The sequence below is a fragment of the Nyctereutes procyonoides genome, unplaced genomic scaffold (assembly GCF_905146905.1).
Source record: "Nyctereutes procyonoides isolate TBG_1078 unplaced genomic scaffold, NYPRO_anot_genome, whole genome shotgun sequence".
NCBI lineage: Eukaryota > Metazoa > Chordata > Mammalia > Carnivora > Canidae > Nyctereutes > Nyctereutes procyonoides.
In genome coordinates this window covers 42,905,675-42,927,417 of record NW_026575052.1, presented here as the reverse complement: position 1 = coordinate 42,927,417, position 21,743 = coordinate 42,905,675, and the positions used below count along the sequence as shown (strand labels likewise).

The 21,743-nt window shown below is 38.4% G+C and overlaps 2 protein-coding genes across 2 annotated transcripts in view; one reads left to right on the top strand and one right to left on the bottom strand.

Annotated features, from left to right (window-relative positions):
• The window catches only part of DHX29 (DExH-box helicase 29), a 49,472-nt gene extending 37,224 nt beyond the window's left edge, over nucleotides 1-12,248 (bottom strand). Inside the window, exons 1-5 of the mRNA XM_055332528.1 lie at nucleotides 11,964-12,248; nucleotides 4,462-4,535; nucleotides 3,120-3,233; nucleotides 2,074-2,203; nucleotides 1,195-1,337 (exon numbers count right to left, since the gene is read on the bottom strand). Coding sequence (XP_055188503.1) covers nucleotides 1,195-1,337; nucleotides 2,074-2,203; nucleotides 3,120-3,233; nucleotides 4,462-4,535; nucleotides 11,964-12,144 — 642 coding nt within the window. The 5' untranslated portion in view covers nucleotides 12,145-12,248. The remainder of the gene's footprint in view (nucleotides 1-1,194; nucleotides 1,338-2,073; nucleotides 2,204-3,119; nucleotides 3,234-4,461; nucleotides 4,536-11,963) is intronic.
• Nucleotides 12,249-12,355: 107 nt separating this feature from the next.
• MTREX (Mtr4 exosome RNA helicase) overlaps nucleotides 12,356-21,743 on the top strand; it is a 98,684-nt gene continuing 89,296 nt past the window's right edge. Inside the window, exons 1-2 of the mRNA XM_055332130.1 lie at nucleotides 12,356-12,721; nucleotides 20,556-20,693. Of these exons, the coding sequence (XP_055188105.1) occupies nucleotides 12,588-12,721; nucleotides 20,556-20,693 (272 nt within the window). The 5' untranslated portion in view covers nucleotides 12,356-12,587. The remainder of the gene's footprint in view (nucleotides 12,722-20,555; nucleotides 20,694-21,743) is intronic.

Sequence of the window (21,743 nt, the reverse complement as noted above, 5' to 3'; positions counted from 1 at the left end):
TATTTAATGTGCATATTAATATATCAATTATATACTAGTTTATTGTAACGTATATTTAAGCTTATTGTTTGATGCGTTGGACATATGCATACACTCGTGATCACTACAATCAAGGCACTAAACTTATCCATCATCTCCAAACCCCTGTGTTCTTTTGTTCATGTGTGTTGGTGGGAGTGAAGAGTGGTGGCTGTAGTAAAAACACTTAACATGTCATCTATCCTCTGAATATATTTTACAGTGTACAATATATTTTTTTAAAGATTTTATTTATTTATTCACGAGAGACACAGAGAGAGAGAGGCAGAGACATAGACAGAGGGAGAAGCAGGCTCCATGCAGGAAGCCCGACGTGGGACTCATACCAGGAGCCTGGGATCACGCCCTGAATCCAAGGCAGATGCTCAACTACTGAGCCACCCAGGTGTCCCTAAAGTGCACAATATTGTATTAACTATAGGCATTATGTTACACAGATCTCTAGAACTTATTCATCTTGTGTAAATGAAACTTTTAACAATTAGACATTTCCCCACTTCCCCCTCTCCTCCCTTTACCTCCAGTAAATACCATTCTATTCTCTTCTATGAATTGGACTATTTTGGATACGTCGCATAAGTGAAATCATGTAGTATCTATCTTTCTATGACTGACTTATTTCACTTAGCATAATGTTCTCCAGGTTTAACCACGTTCACAGAGGTTTTATGATACGCAGATTATTTAAGTGTAATGCCCTAGTGAAGTACACCTTCTAGTAGTCATGCCTTTCTGTAATCCGCTTCCACATGTATTTTGGAATTGGCCACGTGGAAAGAGGAATGCCTGGCTAGCCCCCTAGCTGAGGCACTAGTCCTATGAGTAAAGAAACCATTTTGGATATTCCAGCCTAAGAAGATAACTTGTGGAATAGAAGGACTAACCAACTGAGCCCAGTCCAGACTACAGAATCTAAAGAAGTTAATTGCTGGTTTAAGCCACTATATATTTGGGTATTTTGTTATGCAGCAAAACATTACTAAAACAGTGACAGAAAAGCCTGGCAAACCAATTAATTATTTTCAATAAGCAAAAATCTTTTTTTTTTTTCCAATAAGCAAAAATCTTATGGCAACCAAGTATTTCTACTCATGAACTGTTACATGTGCTTCATTCTGATTTCATACAACTTCAAATGTTTAATTTTTAAATTACCTTAGTCTTAGTATCTTCTTGTTTTTTGGTTTTAGATTGCAATGGAGGGGAAACAGTGGCTGGTATTTGAGGAGACTGGAATTTTGGCCTACTTTTAGGTTGCTGTTCTTCAAATTCTTGACTGAATCCTTCAGGAAGTGCATCTTAAAAATCAGAATAAAAAAACATGCATATGATACATAAAACAAGCATCTGCATTCATTAAACATACACATAAACCCTGCCTAGACAAACAGCACCTTACTTTCTTTCTTCCATCCCTCATCGCCTAAGAATAGAAATCCTATGATGAACCTGGCTTTACTGTCAAAGTAGGAATGGGAACACTCATCAGATAGCTAGCCCACCTCTTTTTGGCCATTTATTTCACACTCAATGTGTTAGGCTTCTAAATTTTCTTTTTTTTTTTTTTTTTTTGGCTTCTAAATTTTCATAAAACGATTTGAACCTTTCCCAACTCTTTGGTTGCCTGTCATAGTATATGGCAGGATCCTTACTCAGTCATTTGCACTCCAGCTTCTTGCCAAAGATTACAACCCTCGTTAAATCAAATTTATCCAAAGCCAGGTGGCCCAAATTTCTGAACCCAAACCAGCCAGATAAGTTATACGCAGGCAAACTTTGAAAATTTGTTGTATTAATTGCCTTGTAAGATGACTACTGACAACTGAAAGTAAGCACAAAAAATAATTTCTTCTTGCATGGACTACAACCTCTGAAAATACACTGTAAAGAATGAAAAAGGGTGAGAACATTTGCAAAATAAGTAATTATAACACAATGAAAACATTTTAAAACTTGATACAAATGTCACAAATGCTGAAATTATTTCAAAAGGGTTCTAGAAACTGTTAACAATTTTATGACAATACTACTTACCATCTGAAAGATTTAAACAGAGCCAATCCAAGGCAGAATGGAGATCACCTCCTTGTAAGAGTGTGTTAGTCATGGCATCTTCAATGTCCTTAGTCTTAAATGAAAAAGCTTGTAAAGCCATGTATAAATCCTATGAAAGTGAAATGGAAAAAGGAATTCTATTTTCTCTCCTTTTATTATTAATTTTATTCTCCCACTCATTTTAAACCAGAAACTCTGATACAAATTTTACTTTAAATCTTTTCCCCCCTTCTAGTTAGAAGAGTTAAATATGCTCACCAAATGGAGAATTTGACAACTATGGATAAATTAAAAAAGGACTTGGAGACATCGCTCATATTCTAACTACCCAAAGGTATTGTTTGCAATGTAGTATGTTTTCTTTCATTCATTTTTCTATGACTTTGTAAAAACAAATTTCACTTAATACTGTAACAAGCATCATCCCAAGTTATTAGAAACTCATCACTTTTAATAGTTACATAATATTCCATTGGGTAGACATATCATAGTCTAATTATACATTTTCCTATTTGTGAGCATTTAGGATGTTTTCTCTTTTTATTGTAAGTAGTGCGCTTCAATGAACATGTTCATACATAAAGTAAAGCATCTTAATGTACTTTCTAAAGCATGATCTTTAGAGCTGGGCAGAACTGGATTCCAATTCAGACTCTGCTTACTCTGCTACTTGCTAACAATCTCCGGTTATAGGGTCCTAATCTTTCCATGCCCAAATTTCTTCATTTGAAAAATGAGACAAAGTACCTTCTGGTATTGACTATGTCAGATACGATGTAAGCAAAATTGCCCACTACAGAGTCTAATGTAATTTGGGGAATGCAATTGAGTTTTCATATCACCATTTTAATGTGTACACTTGTATCTGGCACAATTCCTTCCCTATTCTTGCTGACAGAAATGATCTACATGAAATCTCAATGGAAATTGAAAAAAGTCATTTTATCTCACCACTTCATGTGTGGAGAGGTCTTAAAAATGCTCCACTAAAAATAAGATACTTAAAAAAAAAGTTTGCAAAATACCTGTAATTTTTTGGCAGTAAGTCTTCCAGAAATCACTCCCTTGTCATTATTTTGCTTTTTATGTTCATTTATCACTCCAATAATTCTTTGCTCTAGTTTGTGATTAATTACTACCTGTTGAAGCCAAAAAGGTCATATCAATTAGAATCTAAATTATTAAGCAATATTTATTTTTTGTTTTTTTGTTTTTATTATTAAGCAATATTTAACAATTATAGAAAAAATACAATTTTCTAGATCTCTACCAATGAATCCAAGAATCTCAGTGAAAATCAGGTAAATAATTATTGTATTTTAGACTACCATTCATTAGACCATATCTGTACCATATATTTAAGAAAAAACGTGACATGGAAAAAGCAACATGGCAAGAAAAAAATCCTCTTAAAACCCCTCTTAAACCTGTAGGTCTCAAGATATTGTCCTTGGATTGCTTTCATAAAGACCAATTCTTAAGTTTGAGCCTAAGCAAGCTGAATCCTTGGGAATGGAGTCCAGAAATCTGTTTAATGTAAACCATCCCAAGCACACAGCTTAAAAAACAAAATGGATGTTACGCTAAAAAGAAGAACTATGAAGTAAAAGTAAAAACTACATAAATAGTAATAATTAGGTCACACAAATTCTTTTGGCTTCCAGGGTTTGATTCCTGCTTTTCCATTAGCCATTTTGTCTTCCATATTTTTGTTCCGTATGTTCTTTCCATATTTTTAACCTAGAACACATAAACATCTACCAACAAAGATACCTTCTCTTTACATCTTTATTGAATGCCTACTATGAGCTATGCTCAAAAATATAATTCAGGAATTCAGTCTAGCAGAGGAACCTATATAAAAAGATAAACTACAAGCCAGTGCAGCATTTAAAAAGATGCATGAAAAATATATGGAACCACTAGGAAAATTGCTGAGTTATGAAGGACTTCCTAGAGGTTCCAGAAGAGACAAATGGAGAAGGGGGAAGTAGCTCTTTTAAAGCAGAGAGGCCACTGACAAAAGCCTGGAGTCATAAATCATGCGTGATTTGGAGGAACAATGAGATTTAAAGTAAAATTTGAAGTGGAGAAGAATAACGGAGAGGAAGCTGGAAATGTATACTAAATCAGGTCTGAAAGGATGCATACACTATCCTTAGAAATTTGGATCTTATCCAGATCTTCCTTAATTTTTATGATGTTCAATATGTGTTATGATTTACTTCTATTTAGTACAGATCAGCAATTAATTTAACTGTTACAAACATTTTAAATACTTCATAATTCTTATACTTAAGAATAAATCTTTTTTTTCCCCTTTTCAAAGAGAACATTTCTTGAAATGACTCAAAACTCAGTACTCACTTTCAAAATAGATTTATCCAGATTAGCAGGACTGCCAGAATCATTTGCAGAATTAAAACTATAAATTTTCGGACCTGTATGTAACAGACAATAAGTAGTCAAGGCAATTTGGTCATTAATAGCTATTACATTATTTTAATTTTCCTCTAAAAATTGCTAAACATTAAATATTTTATTTCAGCCCTTTTCCCCACTTCACCAAATATTCTACAAAGTAGCAATATGACCTCTAAATTTTCAAAAACATTTTACCAATTAGCATCCTCTAAGTTAATCAGTTACTTCCAAAGAGCAAAGGCCTATACATTTTTTAAATGAAATCTATCTTCATATTTTACAATCAGATGCTTTTCTGCCTGGCACTTGGCTGAAGACCTCTCAAAGGATATTAGAATCCTGGCGGAGAAGATGGTTGGCAGTTCCTATCATCTCCTACTGATAGTGTCCAAGGTTGCTGTATTAGTTCCCTAGGACAAATTACCACAATCTTGGTTGGCCAATTATAGTAGAAATCTCTCTCACAATTCAGGAGGCCAGAAGTCCAAAGTCAAGTTGTCATACTCCCTGCAAGCTCTAGACAAGAATACTTTCTCGCCTCTTCTAGATTCTGGTGATCCCGGGAGTTGCTTGCCTTGTCTGCCTGCCTCCTTTTTTACACATAGCCGTATCTCCTGTGTGTCTGTGTCCCAATATCCCTCTTTTCTCTGATACTAGTCATTGGATAATTTCATATCAAGATCCTTGACTAATTATATCTATAAAGACCTTATTTCCAAATAAGGTCACGTCCTGAGGTTCCAGGTACAAATGAACTTTGGGTGGGGAGGCAACATGACACTACTCAACCCACTACAGATGTTAATTCTATTCCAACCAAAAGAAATGCTATGCGTATCACTAGCTCCCTACCAATGAACAACCAAGGAATAAATAGCATTTTCAAAACTTTGGTCTCATGATCCCCTCACTCTCTTAAAAATCAGTGACAAGGACAAACATTATATGGTCTCATTCATTTGGGGAATATAAATAATAGTGAAAGGGAATAAAGGGGAAAGGAGAAAAAATAAGTGGGAAATATCAGAAAGGGAGACAGAACTTGGAAGACTCCTAACTCTGGGAAACGAACTAGGGGTGGTGGAAGGGGAGGAGGGCGGGGGGTGAGGGTGACTGGGTGGCGGGCACTGAGGTGGGCACTTGACGGGATGAGCACTGGGTGTTATTCTGTATGTTGGCAAACTGAACACCAATAAAAAATAAATTATTAGAAAAATTAAAAAAAATAAAAAAATAAAAAAAAATCAGTGACAAGGGCAGCCTGCATGGATAGAGTTCCAGGTCAGGCTCCCTGCATGGAGCCTGCTTCTCCCTCTCCTTGTGTCTCTGCCTCTCTCTCTCTCTCTCTCTCTCTCTCTCTCTCTCGTCTCTCATGAATAAATAAAATCTTTAAAAAAATTTTTAAAAATTTCCAAATTGTTTAAAAAAAAAATCAGTGATGATCCCAAAATACTTTTTGTTCACGTGAATTGTAACACTGATATAGACCATATTGTAAATAAAAAGGAAAAAAATTTAAATATTCATCAATTCATAAAAATGACAAACCCATGACAAGTTAATATAAACTTTTTATGAAAAAAAAAAGGCACAGTATGGTTAATTTCCTTATCTTTTAGCATTAAACTTTAATCCTAGTAACCTTGTTCATGTCAATAGTCATAAATTAGAGCACATTATCAATAGTCCTTAGCCATTTCTGTGAGGTCTCATCAAATGCTGTAAACCTGTTCACAAATTTAGCATATTAATGAGAGTTTACAAGTCCCCAAATCATTAAGAGGATCCAATTATTACTGTTTTGGAAAAGGTACAGGTGTATGAGTTTTTTTAACCAAGACTACACTGAGAAGTTGTTCCAGGTTGATGTGTTATTGATAGAGGTGAAATAGTAAATTCTTTTATTTTTTGTTGTTGTTAGTAAAGACTGAAGTAAGTAAGAAGCTCTGAAGATTGCAGTAAGCTCTCATTTGTTTCCTCCAACCGATCTACCTAAGACATCCAGTCACATCATTTCCTTGAAGTCAGCTTATACTGTGAACTTCCAGAGGGCAAATAAAAGAAAAGCTGAGTTCCCAGAAAGTCAGGAGAATGTACATAAATACTGCTGCACATTGGGGGTCAAAAAGAGTCCCTAAAAGTAGGTATGTTTTCATTTTACACAATATGCTGAGGAAATGAAACAATGAGATCTTGCTACAGAGATATTACCAATTAAATCAAGTAAGCCAGTAAGGCCCTTTCTATTTCAAATTCTTCTCAATACATATTCAAACAGCAAAATTCGAAGCTTTTTATGAGGTATTACCTACTATGAATATCTATTATTGTCCCTGGAGGAATGCAGAGGCTATTAAAAAGACTGTGCTTACTTAATTCCCTGAAACTGTTTTAATTTTCTATTTGGTGCTTTTTTGGTATCTTTTCCTGTCAGCTGCCAACTTTCAGAATGTCAATCTAACTGCTCCCTACCACCATATTCAAATGTGTCTCTCATGAATAAATAAAATCTTATAAAAAAAATAACAAAAACGTGTTACTTAGGAAAAATTGAAGGCACCAGAAAAAACCAGATATTCAAATTTATAAATTGGTAAGCCTATTTTCAAATGCAATTCTTTTTTTTTTTTTTAAGATTTTATTTATTTATTGAGAGATGGCGGGGGGTGGGGGGGAGAAGCACAGAGACACAGGCAGAGGGAGAAGCAGGCTCCACGCAGAGAGCCTGACGTGGGACTCGATCCCAGGACTCCAGGATCAGGCCCTGGGCTGAAGGTGGCACTAAACCGCTGAGCCACCCCTGCCGCCCTCAAATGCAATTCTAAGTCAATGGGCCATGGTATAAAGATGGTTCCCATTCTTTTGCCAAGTAACGTGCACATGATTTATGAAAGTTACTTTCCTTGCTGCTTAAAGACCCATGACTTTGGGTCTTCCCATAAACTGTGGTGTTCTGTTTCACACAGAGGGAGTTACTGGAAATCTGCAAGTAAGGATGTTAGTGTATAGTATCTCCAAGGCAAAAGTATTATGGATTTCAAATTTATAAATGGTATTTCACAGAACACAATAAGTTATTCTCAAAAATAATTACACTAAAGTTGAAGCACAGAAAAAGTGATTTCTTCAAGATGACTCAGCTAATAAAAAACAAGCATCAGCCAAAAATCAATTTCTTGTTGCCCAGGACTTTCACAACATATTCCTTTTATAATACATTGCACTTGATATCACAGAGTGATTTTAATGACCCACTATCACTAATACGTTCACTTTGAGTAGCTAGTGCTGGTGACAGGTGCACTGAGGCACTCAGGTTTCTTTCTGACCAAAAGCATACATCTGCAAGGGGATGTGAACCAGCCAAGGGACCTAAACAGGGATAAATAAGACCCAGTCCTTGTCTTCATGGGGTAATTAAGTACCTAATTATCCAAATAAGCTCTGAAAGGGAAGTACAGGGTATCCAGAGGATAAACTGCTACAACCTGAGTAGTCAGGGTCTGTGAGGAAGTTCATATTGCCATAATCACCTGACTAATATGACCCTTTAAAAAATGTAAACTAGCTAAGGTCTCTCCTACATTTAACACCAACACTAGCCCCCTTGTTCTACACATTTCTTCCTGTTTTTCTTTTTAACATGTCATGCTTGTTCCCATCTTAGGGCCTTTGCCCTTTTCCCCTCGACCTCAAACATTCTGTCTCCAGATCTTCTAATAGCTGGATATTTCAAATCATCTCATCATAGAAGTTTCCTCAGGGAAGCCTTCTCTGTTCTCAGCCAAAACAGACTGCCACCCAATTTATTCTTTACCAAGTCACTGTTTTCTGCCCTTTGTTGTACTTTTGTTTATTTGGATGACCTTGAAAAATATTTATCATGGTTTTTATGAGTTCACTCATGACATTATTCCCCTAGTTTTCTTTACCTCTTAGGATTTCACCTGCTAGGTTTAAGGATTTTCAAACATACAAGCCTTACAGTTACCAGTCTCCCTCCCAAGCAGTTCATGCGGTATCTCCAGTGCCTAAAATCTTGCCTGGCACACAGCAACAATTCAAAAGTTATTTGATGAACAAATAAAATAAAGAAACAGGAGTGGGAGAATACTGAGAATTGTGCCAAGAGTCATTTCATGGCAGCAGTGATTTTCTACCTTTAGACAACAATTTTGGGAGGGTAATGCTATTACAATTCCTTAAACTTTTGAAAAGATAAGAGATGAAATGGACTAGAACAATTACACTTAAATCAGCAACTACAAGTCCAGAAATCATGTTTTTTTTCTCCGAACTAGGCCTATCATATGTTATATATAAACACCCCCCCTCAAAAAAGAAAAATCATGGCAATCTGTGGATTTTATATATACTCTCTATATATTAACTTAGTTATGAAATATTTCCTACAAACTTAAGATAACCTCATTTTCTCTCTCTTGATTTCTTAGCCTTAAAATTCTTCTGAATTTCTCTCTTATCCAAAAATTTTTTTGCAAGACTATATGCACGGCACTAGAGCAGATACTAAGGATTATTAATACGTATCCATGAAACAGTCCCTACCTCCTAAAATTCAGTAGGATTTCCCTCACACACAATAGGTAACGACCTGAATGTCAAAAGGAATGATTCAAGTAATAATGATAAATGAGCTGGGGACACAGAAGAATTAAAAAATAGTTGACTTATGTGGGATGAATGTTACATGATTTTGGAAGACACTGTTTGGACTGACGGGATTCCAGTAAGAGAAAATGGCAAGAATACAGGTGGAAGAAAGTCAATAGTGTATTTGGAACGATGAAAATACCTCAGATTTGCTATAGCTGAATACAGGAATTGGTGAAAAGGCTGGAAAAAGGGCCTTAGATGCTAGGTGAATGGTTTGGACTTTATCACTTTATCAGTGAAGATGCTGTAGAAGAAACTGAGAAGTGCTATAAACAAAGCAGCATTTTTCCAAGATTAATCCGATGCTTGAATGCAGGACAAACTAAAGGAAGAAAAATAAGAGTTGGGGAGACCCATCAGAAGGCTTTGTTGGTAATCCAAGAATTCATGAGTGCCTAGATTAAGGTGTGATCAACACAGAAGAAAAGCAAAAATGGTGTCTATGGAAGATGAATAAGTGGAGAATGAATGAAGCTTGGCAACAGATTAGATGTGAGGAAAAAAGGAAGGCATTAAAAGTAACTATTGACATTAGAGAAAGAGGAATATGGAAAAAAAAAAAAAAGAAACAAATTATAGAAACGAGCCTGGAGAGAAAAGTAGTTTAGTATTAGTTGAGTTAAATTTCAGAGGGCAGCCCCAGTGGCACAGCGGTTTAGCGCCGCCTGCAGCCCAGGGTGTGATCCTGGAGACCCGGGGTCGGGTCCCGCATCGGGCTCCTTGCATGGAGCCTGCTTCTCCCTCTGCCTGTGTCTCTGCCTCTCTCTCTGTGTGTGTGTGTGTGTGTGTTTCTCATGAATAAATAAATAAATAAAATCTTAAAAAAATTTCAGAGGCTTGCCAAAAGGTCCAAGTACATATAAAAAATATAAAAATGGCTGACTTGAGATGAGAACAGTCACCAGGCCTGGACAGATTGAGGAGTCATCCACAGAGGACAAGACAATTAATAATGGAAGTACTCTCTTAGAAGGGCTATCCAGGGATCCCTGGGTGGCGCAGCGGTTTGGCGCCTGCCTTTGGCCCAGGGCGCGATCCTGGAGACACAGGATCGAATCCCCCACGTCAGGCTCCCGGTGCATGGAGCCTGCTTCTCCCTCTGCCTATGTCTCTGCCTCTCTCTCTGTGTGTGTGTGACTATCATAAATAAATAAATTAAAAAAAAAAAAAAAAAAAGAAGGGCTATCCAGAGAGAACTCTACTAGCACAGATTAACACCTTTGGTGAGGGTCACATTTTGGAGCAAGGAGAATGAGAAGTCAAAACTGAGGGCAGGCCAGGTGGCTCAGCGGTTTTTGTACCACCTTCAGCCCAGGGCGTGATCCTGGAGACCTGGGATGGAGTCCCACATCCGGCTCCCTGCATGGAGCCTGCTTCTCCCTCTGCCTGTGTCTCTGCCTCTCTCATCAATAAATAAGTAAAATCTTAAGAAAAATGATAACAAATGATTAGAAAGTTGAAAGAATTCAGAAAAATGCCAGGAAAAGACAAAGAACACAAAAGAGGCTGACTGAGAGTAAAAGTGACATAGAATAATAGTCCAAGAGAAATTCTATGTAACCATATTATAGGCATTATAACATTGTAGTTAAAATGCTGTAATAAATCGTAGGGCAAAGAATTAGTTATCCACTTTCAAGGTGACAGTTGAAGGAAGGACTTCTTCAGTCTCATCCTCTTTGGCAACGCTTACATTCCATGAGTACCTCAAAGCCCCACCAGAGCTCCTTCCTCACTCAAGATCTTGGCATGTGGAGTTCCTTAAGTTGGCCAAGAATACTACGTCCCCCATTCTTTACACCTATTAGTCCTCCCGATCTCAGTTTAACTGTCACTTTCTCAAACAGACACTGTATGACTCCTCCTCCTCCCTAATAAAAATTAGTCTACTTAGTTAAATTCTCTTCTTTAGCTTTTCTTTGTGGCACTTTATAAGTATTAAGCCATGTTGGTGTAATTACTTAATGCCTGTGTCCGCCATTAGGCTAGCAAGGTCCATAAAAGATGATGTGTCTATACTGCTCATTCCACTCCTAACACCATGAAAGATACAGAGGTGTTCAATAAATATGTCTTGGACGAATATTTTAGTAAGAACTACAAGCAAACAAGCGTAAGCAGAACAAAACAGGACACCTGTTCATCTTTTGGAATCGGCTGTAATACATGGGGCCTGCTCATCTATAAATGGAATCAGCAATCTCTGTGTTATCAAACCAAACTGCACAGTAAGCCAAAACAGCATGGTTATGGTAAAGACTGGAGATAATTCCACAATATGTTATACCCATACTCAGTGCGTAAGTACTGAAATTCTTACTGATTTTTCCATAACACATGAAACACCGCGACAACCTGGCTGAAAATGAAATGAAGAGCACGTTACGAAAACGGGTCTGGCTGCAGAAGGTTAGGAACTGCACACCCTTACGCTCTGCATCAGCCTAAGTAGTTTAGATGATGGCTCAGGAGATTCCTGCTGAAATGGGAGCAAATGCAATTTTTATTCTGTTCTCGGAAGAAGAAAAAGCGAGGGTTAGGTGGGAGTCGCCAGGCTGCACCAGGGGGTACGTTAATAACTCGGGAGGCCCCAACATATTACACTGATCTAGGACAAGGCCACCAGGTAGGGAACTAGTAGCGCCAGGTGTGGGAGAGGGAAATTTTGCGACCTTAAGGTCTACCCAGGTCGCGCTGGCTTCTCCGTCGGAAACAGCGGCAGCCGCTCGGGGTGGAAAGCCCGCGCGCGGCTCTGGGACTGCTCGTACCTTGCTTGACTCTGGGCTCCCGGGTGCCGGCAGCAGCTGCGGGGGGCGGCCTGGCCACAGGCTTCTTGTTTGGGGCCTCCCCGGGAGGACCAGCCTCGGCAGATTTGGCTCTGGAAGCAGACACGGCGGCCCGGACCGCCGCGGCCCCCGGCGCCTTGTGTTTCTTGTTCTTGCCGCCCATGTCGCAGCTGCGGCAGTGTGCCCCCTCGGTGCAGCTCCCGGAACCGCCGCAGCACCGCCTCCCCGAGCGCTCTTCACATTCCCCGGGTCCCACGCCGCCACCCCGCGCCCTCCATCCGGGCTTCTCGGGCCTGGGCGACTGCTGCCCTGCAATTGGTCCGACTCGCCGAGGTCCCGCCCCTCCCCGCCCTCTAGGTGCCCGCGACGTGCCTGACCTTTTCCCCACGCTCCCTCTCTGCGTCAGGCCACTGGCTCCCGGGTAGTGGTCGGAAAGGAAAACTCGGAAGAGAAGAAGTCAGGGAAGAATCCCGGGGGGTGGGGTTGTGTGACTAGACTATTTTTGTCTTCTAAGGGCCACAGCCGAGGCCGCCCGTGGCGTCCACTGTCGGTGCGCTCGCAGAGCATCGTGGGTAGGAGGGAGATTCGGTCTCTCAGCTCCGAAAGATGGCGGACGCCTTCGGGGATGAACTCTTCAGCGTGTTCGAGGACGACTCGACCACCGCGTCCGGAACTAAAAAAGACAAGGAGAAAGAGGCGGGGAAATGGAAGGGGCCGCCGGGATCTGCGGAAAAGGGCGGGTAAGGAAGGTGTCAGGAGGTGTTTGGTTTTTCTTTTTCTTTTTTTTTCTCTCAATGCCGAGGGGGAGAAAACACGACGTTCTTGTGTAGAGCAGGAGCAAGTGCAGTGTTACCTCGGTGGCATCGGGCAGTGAAGGGGTTTGGGGTAAATGTTGAAGGGAAGGCAGAGTGTTGGCTTGGTGAATCAGGATTTTGGCCTTCTCCAGTGTCTGCAGGCAGCGTGAGCTCCTGCCACTGCCAATTCCTTGACGCCTAGGTTGCTGACTCTACCCGGGTGCGTGCCGTGGGGTCCGGAGGGGGCGGTGAGGTGCCCCACGATACCTGCCGCAGCCTTTAATAAAGATGAGACTAGGGGCAGCCCGGGTGGCGCAGCGGTTTAGCGCCGCCTTCAGCCCAGGGCGTGACCCTGGAGACCCGGGATCGAGTCCCACGTTGGGCTCCCTGCGTGGAGCCTGCTTCTCCCCCTGCCTGTGTCTCCGCCTCTCGCTCTGTGTCTCTCATGAATAAATAAATAAAATCTTTAAAAAAAAAAATGAGACTAATGACCAGTTCAGTAAAGGGTTAAGAAGCTTAGAAAACGTGACTCGGACGACTTGGCCCTGGCAGAATAGCAACAGGAGGAGGGAGAGGAATTTAATCTCCAAGCTTTCGGGGGTTTTTTTGCCCATAAATAGAACCTGAGAGTGCCTACTACTAGGGTTGTGAGGATGAAGTGAGATAATATATAAAGCACCTAAGGGTGCTTAGCACGTAATTCATTCTCAAAAGCTGGCTGTCGTTGAGTTTACTAAGAAAATTTTTACAACTTATTAGCTTGTAAACATGTATAGACTGATTAATAAAGTGTACGGAATTGGTTATAGTAGACTAAGGAAAAGTTAATACTTGAATCAAAGTGAGATGGTTCATGGTTATCAACAACAATTAATGTTGACTGGGGGAGATAACAGGAGAGTGATTTAAATTAGATATGATTTTGCTCTCAAAGGATTCTTAGTCTTGGTTAAGAGGTAGAATAGGTACATTTTTTTAAAGGTTAGTAGGTGATTTTTTTTAAAGTTTATTTATTTATTTATTCATGAGAGACCGAAAGAGAGAGAGAGAGAGAGAGAGAGAGAGAGGCAGGCTCCATGCAGGGAGCCCAATGCGGGACTCGATCCCGGGACTCCAGGATCATGCCCTGGGCCAAAGGCAGGTGCCAAACTGCTGAGCCACCCAGGGATCCCCCAAGTGGGTACTTGTTAAGAAACTTTATATTACGAAAATTGTTAATATATGGCTGGAGTGTGGGAAAGCATAGAGAATAGTTTGAAGAACTCCTTGTACCCGTTAACATCTTTAGCAATATCAAGTCATGGTCAATCTGTTCTTAGACCCACTCTTTTTTTAATGAATCAAATGCTATTCATCATGTTATTTTTGTCTTTTCTGTATTTATTATCTCAAATCCATCTATAAAAAAAGAATATTCTTCTATAATCTGTTTACCTTGAAATACAGTTCATAGAAGAAAGGCAGGAAAATGCTTGATTCTTATCAGTTTGAAGAGAAATGAGTTGTGCCCTAAGGAACTTCCACTGGTGACTAACATGGGTGTATTAGTGTGTTTAGTTTCTTGATGAATGAATAAATTTTTATGATTTGGTTGTGTTGCACTCCTTTGTGCTTTTTTTTTTTTTTAAATCTTTTTAAGTTATTTGAAGCATCCTAAATCATCAGCACAATCAAGATAACATTTCCAAGGTCCCCCAAAATTCTACATGCCTTTTTGTAATGCATCCCTCTCTACAACCCTGATTCCAGGCAACTCCGGATCTTTCTGACACTGGAGAACAGCTTGCATTTTCTAGAATTCAATTTAAATGGAATATTACAGTGTATATTCCTTTTTTGCCTGGCTTCTCATACTCATTGCTTTGGAGATTCACTCACTTGAGGTGAATGCCTACAGTTCCTCTTTGTTGCTGAGTAGTGTTCAGTTTTATGGATATACCATTTATATTTATACCTTCATCTTTTGACGGACGCTTGAATCATTTGCATTGCTGTTTCTGATATTCCTACCGATGAGATTCACTCTTTAAATTGGCTCTTGGGATCCCTGGGTGGCTCAGCTGTTTGGTGCCTGCCTTTGGCCCAGGGCGCGATCCTGGAGTCCCAGGATCGAGTCCCACGTCGGGCTCCTGGCATGGAGCCCGCTTCTCCCTCCTCCTGTGTCTCTGCCTCTCTCTCTCAATCTCTGTGTCTATCATGAATAAATAAATAAATAAATCTTCAAAATAAATAAATAGGCTCTTATGTACTTTTTCCGAGCTTAGGCTTTGATAGCATATGTACTTTTTGGCAAAAGATTTTCTAGATTCAATAGTATACATATATTTTCAGCCTCGAACCTGGAATCTGGTATCTCCAAAGGGTCTCCACTTGCTTCTAGTGGGAAATTTATTTGGTACTTAGAGTGCTCATTGCTTCAGTATTTCATTGCTTTTAGGTCTTTACAATGGAAAGAACTGGGGAATCATTTTTTTTTTTTAAGATTTTATTTATTCATGAGAGACACACAGAGAGGCAGAGATATAGTAGGGAGCCTGATATGGGACTCAATCCCAGAACTGGGATCACGCCCTGAGCCAAAGGCAGGTGCTCAACCTCTAAGCCTCCCTGGTATCCCGGGGAAACATTGTTTTTTAGAAAGTTCATACTGACATTTACAGTATAATCAGTATTACAGGGTTTTTGGCTTTATTTTTATAATTGTATCCTTTTTTTGATGAAAATCCTCATACATAATGATAATTACGTAAACTTTGTTTTCTCATAGTAGTTAAAAAATAACAATATATAGTTTATATTGTCTTTCAGGATACAATATTGAATAGTTTGTGGTTCTAGTAAGTGGTTCTTTTTATCTTTAGAAAAAATAAATCACACTGACAGTGTAAATACTGTTTAGTAATTCCTTTTCTATTTTTAAAATTTTTTTTTTAGTAATTCCTTTTCTAAATGTTTATGCTACCACCTTGGTACCTATTAATTTGTTTCCATTTATTTTCCATTTAAAGTAGATTAAAGGATCCCTAAGAAATCAATTTTTAAGAAATTACATAAAACACTATTTTACAGTTCCAAAATCAAAAGTATAAAAACGTACATTCTGCTTTTATCTTTGCTTCTTCTGACCTGTTTCTTCCCTCTCCTTGAGTTTTCTTTACATTTTTTTCTTTCTAAAAATATGTATGTGCATGTCTGTGTTTGTCTTCTCCACTCATTGTTATGCGAAAGATGCCATTTAAAAACTGTTCTTCAGGGCAGGCCTGGGTGCCTCAGTCGTGGCTATTTTGCTGTTGTGGCTCAGGTCATGATCTCAGGGTCCTGGGACCCTGGGATGGAGTCTTGCATGGGGCTCCCTGCTCTACGGGGAGTCTGCTTCTCCCTCTGCTGCTCACCTCACTTGTGTGCTCCCTCTCTCTTTCAAATAAATAAATAAAATCTTTAAAAAAAAAACAGTTCCTCATTTTTTTCTCACTTAACATGATGAAATAGACATAACTCCATGTTAGTATATAGAGCTCTTTTTTTATAGCTATATGGTTGTAATTCCTTATGCGGATGTAGTATTTATTCCATCAGTGTTCTTTTAATAGACATTGGATTATTTTCAATTTTTTACTATTACAAATAGCCTTGTACATATCTTGTCTGTTTTTTTAGATTAAAAATTTTTTTCTTGCCATTTTATCTTTGGGATAGATTCCTATAGGTGAAATTACTAGGTTAAAGGGTAAATATGTGTGATTTTTCTAAATGTTGCCAAATTCTTGTCCACAGGAGATGCACCATTTTGTGTTTTCAACAGTGTGGCAGGTAGAATGGTGCCTCTCTCCTCTCCTCGACGGTGAGGTCCATGTCTTAATCCTGAAAACAATTACCAGAATTAGAATTTTTTTAAAAAAGATTTTATTTATTTATTCAGGAGAGACAGAGAGAGAGAGAGAGAGACAGAGAGAGAGAGAGGTAGAGACACAGGCAGAGGGAGTAGCAGGTTCCATGTTAGGGAGCCCAGTGTGAGACTCGATCCTGGGTCTCTGGGATCACCCCTGAGCTGAGGGCATTCACCCGACCACTGAGCCTCCCAGGTGTCCCCAGAATTAGAAAATTAGCAGATAGTACTGTTATTTAATCTACAGACTTGTATTTTGCCAATTGCTTTATTTATTTTTTAAAGATTTTATTTATTTATTCATGAGAATACGCAGAGAGGAGAGAGAGAGAGGCAGAGACACAGGCAGAGGGAGAAGCAGGCTTCATGCAGGGAGCCTGACATGGGACTTGATCTAGGGTCTCCAGGATCACACACTGGGCTGCATGTGGCACCAAACCGCTGAGCCATCGGGGCTGCCTTGCCAATTGCTTTAATATCCTATATAAGAAAAGGATTCTATGTAGGATTCCATGATGTGGTTGTCATGTCTAGATAAAACATTTTCATGCAGTTTCAGTAAATCAAAAAACTTATCCTTCGGGTGCCTGGATTGCTCAGTTGGTAAAGTGGGCGACTCTTGATCACAGGGTTGTAAGTTAAAGCCCCACACTGGGTGTAGAGATGACTTTAAAAAAAATTAAATCTTGAGGGGATCCCTGGGTGGCACAGCGGTTTAGCACCTGCCTTTGGCCCAGGGCACGATCCTGGAGACCCAGGATCGAATCCCACGTCGGGCTCCCGGTGCATGGAGCCTGCTTCTCCCTCCTCCTGTGTCTCTGCCTCTCTCTCATCTCTCTCTCTGTGACTATCATAAATTAAAAAAATAATAATAATAAATCTTGAAAAAAAATAAACTTATTCTTAGAGGGTAGGCTTATTATCTGTGACACTTTATTTCTGTCCTTCTATTTAAGTCAAATGTTTCAAGTGAGCAAGTTCCACATGTGACATATACCAAGTTATAATAAATAATTGGAGAAATAGGGGATCCCTGGGTGGCACAGCGGTTTGGTGCCTGCCTTTGGGCCAGGGCGCGATCCTGGAGATCCGGGATCGAGTCCCACGTCGGGCTCCCAGTGCATGGAGCCTGCTGCTTCTCCCTCTGCCTATGTCTCTGCCTCTGTGTGTGTGTGTGTGTGTGTGTGTGAGACTATCATAAATAAATAAAAATTAAAAAAAATAATTGGAGAAATAGAGATCTAAAAGTCTAACATACAGTGATAAAGAATAATATAGCTCTTTCTGAAGGGAAGTGTCTATAAACTTAGGTTTTAAGTTTCTCAGAGTTATGCAAAGTAATTTTTTTTGTGTTTTACAGTTGTCACCAGCTGTTAGTAAGTTTTCATTGTAATAGATTTTTGATGCTTACCAATTCAAGGGTAGAACAGTTGAATGTTAGAACTAGAGGCATCTTAGGTATCATCCAAATATCTTACTTTACTGAGGCTCAAGGATATTGCTTGTCCAAAAAAGATTCACATAAGTAGCAGCAAATACGAGACAAGAGTGAATACCTTATTTTACGTTTTGCTAAGCATCAAAGAAGGAACTTTGTTACAGAAAGATTGTTCAAGCATAGGGATCATTCTATTTGTTCCTCTTTAAAAAAAGTAAAGTAAAACATAAAAAGATATAAATGCACATGAGTTTTCTTTTCTTTTCTAATTTCATTTATTTGAGAGAAGGGAGAGCACAAGAGCAGGGGAAAGGGCAGAGGGAGAAGGAGAAGCAGTCTCCCTTCTGAGCAGAAAGCCAAATGACGGGTTCCATCCCAGGACCCTGGGATCATGACCTGAACCACTTAGGTGCTCCCTAAGATGAATTTTCATAAAATGAACATAAAGACGTAACCCTCGTTTGATACAAAAATTAGAATGTTTCAGACATCTTTCTTTCCTCCAGAAAAAGTGACTATCCTGATAACGTACTAGTTTTTTTTTTTTCTGTTTGTAAATATAAATGGAGATGGAAACATTCAGAATATATACCTTTATGTCTGAATTTGACTCTGGATTATTCATGAATCTCAAGTTGAGTGCAGAAAGAGATGTAGACTCCAAATGCATTCTATTAAGCCAGACATTAAAGAGACTTGGAAAAATATAAAACATGGCTGCTCTTGTCATTAAAAAATATTTTGGACACCTGGGTGGCTCAGTGGTTGAGTGCCTGCCTTCGGCTCAGGTCGTGATCCCAGAGTCATGGGATTGAATCCTGCATCAGGCTACCTGCATGGAGCCTGCTTTTCCCTCTTCCTATGTCTCTGCCTCTCACTCTGTATCTCTCATGAATAAATAAATAAAAAGGATTATTTTTTGAAAACATTCATTCAAGTGTTATGTTAACATTATGCTTTGTTATTGCTATTTTTAAATGAATTAACAAATAAATATTTTTAAAATTCTCATTTTTAATATCTAATGTGGTAAATACCAATAGGTATAACTACATAAACAAACTTCTTTGAAATCCTCTATCATTTATAAGACTTGTATAGAATTGAGTCCAAAAATTTGAGAGCCACTGATTCAGTATAGTCTCTCTCTCTTTTTTTAAGATTTTATTTTATTTATTCATGAGAGACACAGAGAGAGAGAGAGAGAGAGAGAGAGAGAGAGAGAGAGACAGGCAGAGGGCTCCATGCAGGGAGCCCGACATGGGACTCTATCCGATCCCGAGTCTCCAGGATCACGCCCTGGGCTACAGGCGGCGCTAAACTGCTGTGCCACCAGGGCTGCCCTGATTCAGCATAGTCTCATTTTTATTTTCTTGATAAGGAATTAGTTTGGGCTTATATTCATATTCCTGTTGGCCATTTGGATATCGTCTTTGTAAAATGCCTGCTGAAGTCTTTTTTTCCACTTCTTTATTTTTAAATTTGTAATCTCCACCTCTTATGTATTATCTAGATATATGGCATATGTCAGTTATGTGGTTCAAATATCCACTCCCACTCTTTGTCTTGCCTTCTTTACTCTCTTAATGTTATCTTTTCATTAGCAGAAATTCTTAGTTTTGATGCACTACAATTTATCAGACTTAAATTTTGGTTAGTAATTTTATGTCCTATTTAGTAAAACATGAAAATAGTTTTATCATTTTATCTTCTAGAAGCTTTGTCATTTCGCCTTTCACAATTAAATCTAAAATCCACGTGTAATTGATTTTTTTTAGTGTAACACTCATGTAGGTCAGATTGAATTTCTCTCTGGGCAACTAGTCCACCAAGTACCATTTATTGTCACTTTTTTTTTTTTTTAAGATTTTATTTATTTATTTAAGAGAGAGAGTGAGTGAAAGAGAAAGCACTAGCAGGGGCAGAGGGAGAAGCAGGCTCCCATGCTGAGCAGGGAGCAATGACACAGGACTCAATCTTAGGACCCTGGGATCATGACCTGAGGTGAAGGCAGACACTTAACCATTAAGACTGAGCCACCCAGGTGCTTCTGTTGTCACTACTTTTGACCAATGAATCCAACCACAAAGAAAAAGTTTTCTTTTTGATAGTAATATCATGTCATAAGCCAAAGCATTAAATTTTTGTTGAAGGTGCCCATGTAAATCAATGTTTAACTTTTAATTTATAATTTTTAAAAGTATGATGTTAATAATTGTGTTCATGTAAACTGTAGAATATTTTTAAAGTAAAACTTACAAGAAAATATGAAATGTCAAAGGAGTAGTGTTCAGTTTTTTTAGGATATTCTGGGCTTTAATGAGTTTTGATTTGGAACATCTACTTCTAGGACTTTGTGTTAATGGCATATATTATATACAGGATAATAATTTATAGAATCACCCTCAAAGTAAGAACTGATACTGCAGAATTGATTCTAAATCATTTACTTTCAGGAAACGTTTTGATGGTAAATTGCAGTCTGAGTCAACTAATATTGGAAAAACCAAGAGAGATGCAGATTTTGAGGGCACAGATGAACCCATTTTTGGAAAGAAGCCTAGGGTGGAAGAATCAATAACTGAAGATTTAAGGTAGTATTTCCATTATCATAAATGTTAGTTACTCTTAAATTAGATGGTTGCAGAAAATCTTGAAGATTACTCACATGTGGCTACGTTATAAAGGTATTTGTTGCATTAAAGAAATGAAAAATATTTCTTAGTTAAATACATGCAAAAATATAGAATATTTGTATAAGTTTGGGGAAATGGAAGACAATAAAGAAAAGGTTTATCTTTTAATATTTTAAAATCCAATTTTGAGAAGGAATTGTGAAGCCTGATTTTTTTTTTAAGGTAAAAAAAAAAACCCACCACATTTATTTTTAATGTCCCAAGAAGAGGATCACTGAGAGTGGAATAAATGGAAAGAATAAAACTGGCCTAATAGAAAATATAAATGAGAAGGAATATTAAGTGGAATTAGATTTTTACTGTTACATGTTGGAATAGAGTGGCTATGAATCTTAAGACTACTATCAGTGAAGGAGACCCATGGATATCTATGACTGAAATAACTGGTATTTCTTGTCATAGAAATTGATGAATCTTAATAGCTTTGCTTTCCTCTTGTATGCCATATTCTGTCTTGGTATTACCATGAAAAATGTACTCTTTCTGTGAATTTTTCAAACCAGTTACCTGTTGTAGCTAGCAAAAGTAGCTACTGTAAATGGTAGTAGGTGTGTCACTGAAATATTTCAGATCCACTTTTCCAAAGCTAGTGGAATATATTACAATATAATATTGACAGTTTAAAAAAATCATCGTTGCTTATTGTAGTAACCCTTGGGTTTTGTCCAAAGTATTATAACTGATTATTGATTTAAATAAAAATGAAAAGTAAAATCAGTAAGAAAAATGAACCTAGCACAGAAATACATCTACATTTCTTCAGTTTATCCAGTCCTGTCCATTCAGAGTCTAAGCAGGACCTAGAGGAGAACTTAGGATTTTGAAGAGAATAGGGAACACTTCTTTAAATTCTAGCAATGTCTGTATTAAGCTAGTTTATTTTGTACTCTCTATCGTAATGGTTTTTATAACCAGCTTCTTGTTTTAAAGTAGTGACAGTGCTTTGGA